The 10,750-nt window shown below is 45.6% G+C and overlaps 1 protein-coding gene across 1 annotated transcript; it reads left to right on the forward strand.

Moving 5' to 3' along the window:
• The first annotated feature begins 5,483 nt into the window (after nucleotides 1-5,483).
• TRNP1 (TMF1 regulated nuclear protein 1) lies at nucleotides 5,484-7,564 on the forward strand. Its single transcript, XM_058195047.1, has one exon. The coding sequence runs from the start codon at nucleotides 5,862-5,864 to the stop codon at nucleotides 6,465-6,467; it is 606 nt and encodes a 201-aa protein (XP_058051030.1). The 5' UTR covers nucleotides 5,484-5,861; the 3' UTR covers nucleotides 6,468-7,564.
• Nucleotides 7,565-10,750: the final 3,186 nt, after the last annotated feature.

Genomic DNA, 10,750 nt, shown 5'->3' on the forward strand with positions numbered 1-10,750 from the left:
AAGACATTGAGCTTGTCGATCTAAAGGTCAGCAGTTCAGCGGTTTGAATCCCTAGTGCCGTAATGGGGTGAGCTCCCGTTACTTGTCCCAGCTTCTGCCAACCTAGCAGTTTGAAAGCATGTAAAAAATGCCAGTAGAAAAATAGGGACCACCTTTAGTGGGAAGGGAACAGTGTTCCGTGCACCTGTGGCATTTAGTCATGTCGGCCATATGACTGCAGAGACGTCTTCAGACAGAGCTGGCTCTTCAGCTTTGAAACAGAGATGAGCACCGCCTCCTAGAGTCAGGAACAACTAGCACATATGTGCGAGGGGAACCTTTACCTTTACCTTATTCTGAAATGAATTGGGATTAGGATCAAAGCATCACTTGTCAGGTTAAGAAACTCTAGATTAGTGCTATCCAACTTGAAGAGAATGGCCGGCTGGGCAATTCTGGGAGTTGAAGTCCATACATCTTTTAAGTCCACAAGTTTGGGAAATGCTGATCTAGATGTTATCTGATACTTCTCTACAAATAACAGCATTTAATATAAGTGCAAATGTGGCACACTGAAAGTGCTTCCCCACCATTGCAAATATTCTTAGTTCATGTAATCTCTTATCACCGCAAATTAAAATACACTGAAATCGGTGAATTTGGGTTAGGATGGAAGACAGTGGTGGGATTCAAGTAATTTAACAACCGGTTCTCTGCCCTAATGATTTCTTCCAACAACCAGTTCGCCAAACTGCTCAGAAAGTGAACAACCGGTTCTCCCGAAATGGTGCAAACTGGCTGAATCCCACCACTGATAGAAGACCTATTGACCAAACCTGTAGGTTAGACCAGTCGTCCTCAACTTTTATGGTGGCCTGGTGGGGGGCAGACAGGGGAACCAGTCTGTGGAAGGGGTGGGCCAGCCCGCCGCTTGCACAGGTTGAGCTGCACACATGTCGTGGGGCCCAGTTCTGAACAGGCCACAGTCTGGTAGTGGGCCTCAATCCGGGGGTTGGGGACTAACTTAAACAAAATGGAGAAGATAGCTGTCAGCCTCTGCTTCTATATTGCTTGCTTGCTACGGCTGCCATTGTAACGGGGATGGGGGAGCTGTGTTGGTTGTTGGGAAGGGGGAAGCGAGCTGGTGGAGATGTCTTGTAACAGGGAGTGAATTGGAGGAATTTTTCCTCAGTGTTTTCTCTGCAGCTGGGAGGTCAACCGTCTGGGCATACCAGAAGGATGGGGCCATCTGAAGCTGCACCCCACAAGACCACCTGGGGGGATTGTGGATTGGATAATCCTGGCTGGACCCTTGAGGGGGAGGGTTTTGGGGACGTTTCCTATATGTGATTTTCGCGCCTATTGCCTCAGACCTGGCTTTTCTTTGATTGCATTCAGTTCATACTCAGTAAAAGTACCTTTCTCTATGAAAATGGAGTTGGGGTTTTTCTTTCTTGAGTACTGAAAGGAGGCATATCTGACAATAGCAGTTGAATAAATAGCAGTTGAATAAATCACAAACAAATAAATAAACCACTTTCATGTTGGGGTCAAAAAAAGTTTACATAGCCATGAAGTCACTTGGGCTACATTATCTGGTGGCAAAAATCCAGATATCCACTCGTGATTATTGAGATTTTAGCTAGCTAGCCTTTCGAGACTTTTTACTCGCTCTGTCAATAAAATTTTCTTTCCAACAGCTCTTCCTCTGGGAACATACCTACTCGTGGATCGTTATAGAGCAACTAATAGATTTAAACTTAATGTCAACCGCTTTAATCTAGATTGCAGAAAATATGACTTCTGTAACAGAATCATCAGTGCTTGGAATACTTTACCTGACTCTGTGGTCTCTTCCCATAATCCTAAAAGCTTTATCCAAAAACTTTCTACTATTGACCTCACCCCATTCCTAAGAGGACCATAAGGGGCGTGCATAAGAGCACAAACGTGCCTACCGTTCCTGTCCTACTGTTCTTCTTTTCTTCTTCCTATATATATATATGCTTATACCTCCTTATATTTACCCATATATGTTTATATACTATATAATCTTTTGTATGATTCCTACATATATTGTTGTGACAAAATAAATAAATAAATAAAATAAAAACTCCTCCTGGAAGTTACGAGGTTGTTCTAACCCATCTGTTTGTTTTTTTCCCCCTGAAGTCAAGGTGAGTCATAGCAGAAGCAAATGGAATTGATTCAGACCTGCAATAGCTGCCTTTTATGTGAAACAGAGCAAAGAGAGAGAGAGGACAGAGTTAAGACCTAAAACTGCCTTTTAGGCAGCTTTCAGATGTGAGGAGTAACAGAATAACAGAGTTGGAAGGGACCTTGGAGGTCTTCTAGTCCAACCCTCTGCTGAAGCAGGAGATGCTGTACCACTTCGGACAAGTGGCTGTCTGATCTCTTCTCAAAAGCCTGAGGTGATGTCACAACTTCTGAAGGCAAACTATTTCACTGATTAATTGTTCTCACTATCAGAATTCAGTGAAATCATTAGTCCTTTCAAACTTAACATTTTTTTTTAGTTCCAAACAGGAATGAGTAAAACTTACAGGTAGTCCTCAATTTACGACCCAACATTTCTGTTAAGTGAGACATTTGTTAAGTGAGTTTTGCCTCATTTCTTGCCAGAGTTGATAAGTGAATCCCTGCAGTTGATAAGTGAGCAAGTGAATCTCGCTTCCCCACTGATTTTGCTTGTGAGAATGTCACAAAAGGAGATCGCATGACCTTGGGACACAGCAAAGGTCGTAAGTATGAACCCGTCGCCAAACATCTGAATTTTGATCACATTGCAAAGGTCATAACTGTGAAAAACGGTCACATTTTTCAGTGCCGTTGTAACTTTGAATGGTCACTAAATGAATTGGTGTAAGTTGAGGACTACCTGTATTCTAACCATAGTGATTCACTACAAGGTGTTGTGACCCAGGCCCAAGTAGGTAGTAGGAAACTCAGTTAGTGTAAAAACAAACAGACTTTATTCAAACAGCTGAGAATTACTTCATTCTCAGCGTAGTTCAACTAAATTAAAGCAAATTCCTCCCAACACAAATTCCTCAGTCCTATCGCAAACCTTGGTCCAATTAGGCAAACTGCCAAAGGCTTTTCTTGGCAAAAATTCAGAAGACACCGATACAAAATAAATGCAAGAAGACAAAACTATCAACGTTGTTGTCCGGCAAAGCCCAAATGGTGTTGCTGGTCTTTTAAGCCTTATGGGAGGGGCCAGTCATCTCTTGGCCTACTCCCGAGTCGTCCTCTTTGCTTGAGCTGCTCTGCCTTCTGGCAGCTCTTCTCATGTGAGCATTAGGAACAGGCTCCTCCTGTTCCTCTGCCTCACTACTGTCAGTCTCTAGAGGCTCTGGAGTCTGCACGTCACTCCCCGATGGCCCTGGCCCCACCTCAGCCTCCGACGCAGAGCCCTCATCTGGGCCTTCCCCAGCCTGCAGGACTGGCCCATGCTCTTCCTCAGCCTCATCACTGTCCGACTCCGTTGCCAGCTCCACAGGCTTCTGGCAGACCACAACACAAGGACGCTAGTAAATAGTTTACTGAGATGTAGTTTTCTGAAAAAGAAATGTGGTTAGCTGGGCTCATATGCATTAATCTTCAGTTTAATGTTTCTCTACCTTGCCAATTTTAATGCTGGCTGGAGGAATTCTTCCCCGATTTCAATTTCTATTGCAATGTACATGAGGTCCTCAACTTAAAGCTATTTGTTTAACGACCGTTCAAAATTACAAGGGTACTGAAAATACCTTAATTACAACCAGTCCTCACACTAATGACAGTCGCAGCATCTCTGGTCATGTGATCAAAATTCAGACGCTCAGCAATATTGAATTTATGATGGTTGCAGAGTCCTGTCCGACCTAACAAGCAAATTTAAATGGGGGAAGCCGGATTTGCTTAAGGACCACATGACTCACTTAGCAACGGTAGTGATTCGCTTAACAACCTTGGCAAAAAAAAGATTGTAAAATTGAAACTGACTTAACGATTGCTTTCTTTAGCAATGAAAATTCCAGTCCCAACTGTGCTTGCAAGCCAAGGACTATCCCTACTGTGAAGGTTCAGCCAATGACTTATTTATAACAGACTCTGAAAAAATAAACACCGGTTAAAACTGCCTTTTGGCCATTGGATGCCCTTCAAATGGTTGCAAATGATTCATCCTGGCATTTCTTGTCATTCTGGCCAGAGGGAGTTGAAGAGTTCTCATTTAGAATAGAATACATTAATAGAGTTGGAAGGGATCTTGTAGGTCATCTAGTCCAGCCCCCTGCCCAAGCAGGAGAGACTACACCATTTCTGACAGAGGGCAGTCAAGCCTCTTCTTGAAAGCCTCCAGTGATGAAACTCCCACAACTTCTGAAGGCAACTTCTGTTCCATTGGTTGATTCTCATCATCAGAAAATTTCTCCTTATTTCTTATCAAAGGTCTGGAGACTAAACCATATGAAGAATAGCTGCAGATTTTGGGTTTGGCTAGTCTAAAGAAAAGAATTAGGGAGGACATAATATCAGTATTCCAGTATTTGAGGGGCTGCCACAAAGAAGAGGAGGTCAAATTCAGTGGTGAAATCCATTTTTTTTACTACCAGTTCTGTGGACGTGGCTTGGTGGGCATGGTGTGGCTTGGTGGGCATGGCAAGAGAAGGATACTGCAAAATCTCCATTCCCACCCCACTCCTGGGGGGAAGGATGTTGCTAAATCTCCATTCTCATCCCACTCTGGGGCCAGACAGAGGTGGTATTTTCCAGTTCTCCGAACTACTCACAATTTCCACTACCGATTCTCCAGAACCTGTTAGAACTTGCTGGATTTCACCCCTGGTCAAATTATTCTCCAAAGCACCAGAGGGCAGAAATAATGATTGGAAACTAATCAAAGGGAGAAGCAACCTGGAATTAAGGAGAAACTTCCTGACAGTGACGACAATTAATCAGTGGAACAGCTTTGCCTTCAGAAATCATGGTACTTCATCACTGGAGGTTTTTAAGAAGAGATTTGACAGTCACTTGTCTGAGATGGTATAGGATAGGTTCCCTTGCTTGAGCAAGGGGCTGGACTAGAAGACCTCCAAGGTCCCTTCCAGCTCCGTTCTCTTCACTTTTGTTATCTTCTGTTCTAGGTTGAATTTCTCCTTGTTCAGTTTCCATCCTCTTTTGGAGGACACCAGCTCGGGGAATTAGGTTTCCTGCCGGTTGCCCCAGCAATTTGTGCCACATCAGAAGGAACAACGTGCCCGATCACCCATAATCTTCCTAGCAATTTTCGGAGATGAAAGTATGTGTGTGTGTGTGTGTGTGTGGAGGGGGGAGAGATGAAAAAAGAGCCTCCCCCTTCCCAGTCCTGTATTTGCAAAGCTCTGTTAAGACCACGTTAGAAAAGAAAACAGTCTGGCGAGCCGGGCGGAGCCGAGATGAGCTCCGGAAAGCTGCAGAACAGATTGCCAGGCGGGGGATTCAAGAGACGGGCGAAGCTCCGGCAGCTTCCGTGATTGGCTGAGCGAAACATCTCTCAACTCTCCCGCCCCCTCACGTCCCTCCCCCCTACGTCTCCTGTGCCTTATAAGCGCGCTCGGGAGCCCCGTTGGCCAGACATGAATTGAGCTCGGTTTGGGGCTGCGAATCAAAGCTCGCGAACGTGGCTGCTGCGACCCGAGTCCTCCCACCCGCCCGGCTTGGACCAGCGGGGCGGGGAGCGGCGCGCCTGCCGCTACCTTCTCCCGCAAGCCGTTTGGCGGAGCGTCGGTGGGAAGGAACGGGATCTGAGGCGCCTCACGCCCCTAGGGCGCGCATCTCCATCGGGGCTCCAAAGCACCGGCGCGCTCCCCTTCCCTTCCTTTCCCTGCTAAGCCTTAATGCCCGGCTGCGGGATTGCGCCTCCTGCCACCCGAGCCCTGAAGCCGCCTAGAGGAGCCGAGGAGGCTGCCAAGCCGGCGAAAGTGGCGGCGGCTCCTCCTGCAGCGCCCAGCCGGGACTTGGAAATGCGCGCCGCCGCCTCTTCGTCGCTGCCCGCGGCGGTGCGGGGCGCGCTGGAGCTGGCGGAAGCCCGGCGGCGGCTGCTGGAGGCGGAGGGCCGGCGGCACCTGGTCTCGGAGCTGGAGAGCCGCGTCCAGCACCTGCACCGCGTCTTCCTCGAGGCCGAGCTGCGCATGGCCACCCGAGCCGAGACGCTCGGCCGCCTGGGCAGCGGCGTGGCTCAAACCGAGCTTCACCTCACTGCGCACGGGCAGCGCCTGAAGAAGACCGCCAGGCGTTACAAAAAGGCCCGCCCGCCCGCCTTGCTGGCCTCGGCGCTGGCTCTCAGCAGCTGCGTGCCTTGGGCTGCCTGCCGGATGAGGCGAGGGGGCGGCCCGGAGCCGCCGGAATCCCCGTTCCGCAGGAGTTTGCCGGCCGCCGCGGCTTTGAGCCCGCCGGAACGGAGCGAGACGGAGCCGAGGAAGAGCAACGGCGCCGCTTCGTGAGCCCCAGCCGGCAGGGAAAGACTAGAAGACCTCCGAGGTCCCTTTCCAGCTCTCTTCTGATTGATTGATTGATTGATTGATTGATTGACGTGTAGCGCGCAAAACCTGGGACGGTCCCGATCCTGAAGGGGAAAAGGGAAACTGCTGGAAATGGGGACCGTGAGGCGGCGGCTGGTCCTCCCTTCGATGCTCGTGACTCTCGCCGCATTAACCGGTGGCCGCTAGACTGCCGCATCTCCCTCGGACTGGCTTCTGCCCAGCCTGTGAGACTTTGCTAAACTCGAGTTTGATAGATTGGGGGGAGGGGCTGTTTCAATCACAGCTTTGGTTTATGCTACACATCAAGCCAACATATTAAGCCAGCATCTAGTGATTTGGCCATGGCACCTTCTATGAATACCACAGTTGCGTTTTGTTGACTCACGGTTAAGCGTCCTTGTGTGAATTCAGCAAACTTGATAGGGTTGGAGAGAAATGTTTTATAACCTACAGGGACATCAGTAATTTTCATATTATCCATAAATTATGGAATTAATAATCGGGTGTATTTGGAATGAAGGTCCTGAAATGAAATGCAGAGCATATATTTTAGGGGGGGAAAAAACCCCCTTCCAATTATTTTTCAATATAATTCTTTTAAAATAATATTGCGATTGAAATTCCTGTTGTATCTAAATTTTCTACCTAGAGGAGATGCTTGCCAGCTGACATGAATGCCAAGGTTCATCTGCCCAGCTTGACATGTTAAAATTATTTTAACCATTTTTGCAATATTCTGCACTTGAGTTAACATTTTTAATGCAGAGGATTGATGATGTCCAAAAAAGCAGTAATCATTCTCTCTTTTTTTAAAAAAAAAAAAAAGCTAGGTCAGTTCATGTCCATACAATTGTCAACCTTATCTTGTAATTCTGTCAACAAAACTTAAAAGGAACATATGCCCTAAAGTTAGTTCAGGCATAAACAAAATATTTTAGTAAATTGATATGTTCTCTCTCTCTCTCTCTCTCTCTCTCTCTCTCTCTCTCTCTCTCTCTCTCTCTCTCTCTCACACACACACACACACACACACACACACACACACACACACACACACACATCAGCTTTGCAGTTATCCAGCTGAAGTGTCTGAGATTCAGAGGTTGGAAACAGCCAGGAGAACATGGATTGTGCACTGACTTGATTTGATAAGGTTGCCCTCATTTCTAGTCAGAAGGCAACAGTTTGCCTTGATCGTTGTGTTTCAGAACGCTTTTTAGTCCACCCTTCTCTGACAGCATCAGTTCTCTGAATCATTCATCATCATGGCCACTGGCGAAGGTTGCTTGACTCAGTGGGAATTTAGGGAGAAGGAATATTAATGGACTTCTAGCTAGCCTGGAAGACCAGAAAGAGCTGTGTGTTCCTGCCAGCTTTTTAAAGCAAGGAATATCTAAAATGATGCCTTCAGGCCCTTATGTGCTGCTAGACATTCATAGGTTTCTTCTGGTCATAAATGAAAAATATATATGCATGGACAGAATTACGTGATTAGGACTCCTTTTTTTTGCACTTTCAATACAAGTTTCTTGGTCTTTTGGATTCATGCGGTGTGTTAATCTGAAACACAATATGCAGATCTTTTCATTCAGCAGGCCTGGGATGGGGGTGTGTGGTGTGTACACACGCACACGCACTCTACACTTACACTGCTTCTTTGAAGCTGAACACTGAAATGTTTTTCAAAACACAAATAGCCCATCCTAAAAATGCTTTTGGAGAAAAGCCTCACCAAGTTTTGGTTGGGTAGCTCCATCACTTTAGAACTGATATTTGTACAGCCTAAGCAGCAGAAGAGCCAGGTTGGGAAGGTGGTTTGTAGCCCCCCCTCCAGGCTACAAACTGGGAGACGGTGAGTTCTAGTGCTACCTTAGGCACAGAGGCAAATGGACCAGTCCCTCTCTGTCAGCCCCGGGAAAGAGACAATGGCAAACCACTTCTGAAACCTTGCCAAGAAAACTGCAGGGACTCATCTAGGCAGTTGCTAGGAATCGGCACTGATTTGAAGGCACATAAGAGCAACAACAGTTGTAATTGCATCATATTACCAATTCCCAAAGCACAAGCGTTTAAAATTTGGCTCATTTTTGCATTCAAGACAGTCGTGCTAGTTTAGACAGCAATCAAAACTATACAGATGTATAATGTTTTACTGTTCGCTGTATTCCTTCCCCACATGTGGGGTGAGTGGGGAAGCAGGGAGAGCTGATTGAGGGGAAAGAAAGGCCCTGCAAAAGTTTAATTGGCAATTCCCTGAAAAATATTGTTTCCCATCTAGAAAATTACTGGTATTACATAAATTGCTGTATTGTGACCAGTGTTCAAAAAGTTTAAACTTCTGATTATTACCTAACTGAAGAATGCTAACTTTAGGAAAAGTTCATGTAGACTTTGGTGATGTTCTCCATGGAGTAAAGGTAAAGGTTCCCCTCGCACTTACGTGCTAGTCGTTGCCGACTCTAGGGGGCAGTGCTCATCTCCGTTTCAAAGCCGAAGACCCAGCGCTGTCCGAAGACATCTCCGTGGTCATGTGGCCGGCATGACTCAACGCCAAAGCCACAAGGAACGCTGTTACCTTCCCACCAAAGGTGGTCCCTATTTTTTCTACTTGCATTTTTACGTGCTTTCAACACTACTATTACACGGCAGCACTAGGGATTTGAACTGCTGACCTTTCGATCGACAAGCTTAGCTGTCTTAGCCCCTGAGCCACTGTATCCCTCCTCCTCCTCCTCCTCCTCCTCCTCCTCCTCCTCCTCCTCCTCCTCCTCCTCCTCCTCCTCCTCCTCCTCCTCCTCCTCCTCCTCTTCTTCTTCTTCTTCTTCTTCTTCTTCTTCTTCTTCTTCTTCTTCTTCTTCTTCTTCTTCTTCTTCTTCTTCTTCTTCTTCTTCTTCTTCTTCATCATCATCCATGGATTAGCACGCGCAAATAACCCATGTCATTTAAAAAAACCAACCTCTTAATGGTTGCATGTCAGGTTTTTATTAAAGGTAGAAGAATAGGACTGAGAGATGGTGATGAAAGGTGAAAATCCTGGATAGGAATTAATTATAATTAAATGCTGCCCTGATTGAAAATTATATATGCTAGGATGATACCAAAAACACATTCCCTGATTCAGTTAGGCTTTCCGTGCAGTATGTCTGTTACCTGAGCATATAATACTTTCTTCTCGGAAATATATAATGCAGGAGCTTAACAGTAGATAGGCTTACCACCATAATTAATTTGGTTATTGGATTTATCTTTTTGGGGGGTTGATGTACATTGAATCATTTAACTGGCTGGGTTCATACAACACACTGAAAATGAATTAAAAACTAAGCTATCCAAACTTAACATGCAATGTAAATACAGCTGCTGCTAGATATTTAGCTGACCGTGCTAAGTATGCTCTCCCAAGCAGTCAATGCAACACTAAAATGTATGCGCAGAAATAAATCCTGTAGAATTTGACATTTTGTAATCCCGGCTAAGTGGGCATAGAATGGCAAGCCTAAAAAAGCCCAGTCTTTTCGCCCAGCAGATGGGTTGTTAACAGCTTTTATTTATAGAGTAAAAAAGTAGGCTGGATAAAGAAAAGTGGCACAGGTTTCAGATGTACTTTGAGGGAGGATTAACATCTGTTCTGATCTAGCTGCTTGAAATATTCCGATGTCAAAAAAGATAGAAAAACTTGATTTTATTTTACTATATTTCATCAGGAACACCTTCTGTTGCCTACAACGGTATCTCTGTGGGTGGGAAAAAACCTTGAAGTTATTTGAGCAGCTTTGATGCATATTTAAAAAAAAAATAGAGAAAAAAAGGCCCCTTACAAAAATTGCTTGTTGGGATCACTAGGGAGAGCTGAGCTCCAGTTGCATCAGGGATGTCCAACCTGGGCAACTTTAAAGACCTGTGGAATTCAACTCCCAGAATTCCACAGCCAACCTATGCTGGGTAGGGAATTCTGGGAATTGAAGCCCACAAGTCTTAAAATGGTTGCGGGTGGACATCCCTGATTTAGAGAAAGTGGTTTGTTGTATAATTTTAGGGCCTCATCGTTTCTGATGGATAATAACTCCTGCAATGAATGTATGGGTTTTTTTTATAGCATAGGCATCCACTGGAAAGAAACATATCATTTGTACCTAAATAAATATATTTTTCACTGTATATTGCCTGTGATATTGCATCAGAAGTGGGAAGAAAAAGGTGAGATGCTAAGGAGAGCAAGTCTTACACAGGGTGATCAGGGGTGG

The sequence above is a fragment of the Ahaetulla prasina genome, chromosome 10 (genome assembly GCF_028640845.1).
Source record: "Ahaetulla prasina isolate Xishuangbanna chromosome 10, ASM2864084v1, whole genome shotgun sequence".
NCBI classification, from domain to species: domain Eukaryota; kingdom Metazoa; phylum Chordata; class Lepidosauria; order Squamata; family Colubridae; genus Ahaetulla; species Ahaetulla prasina.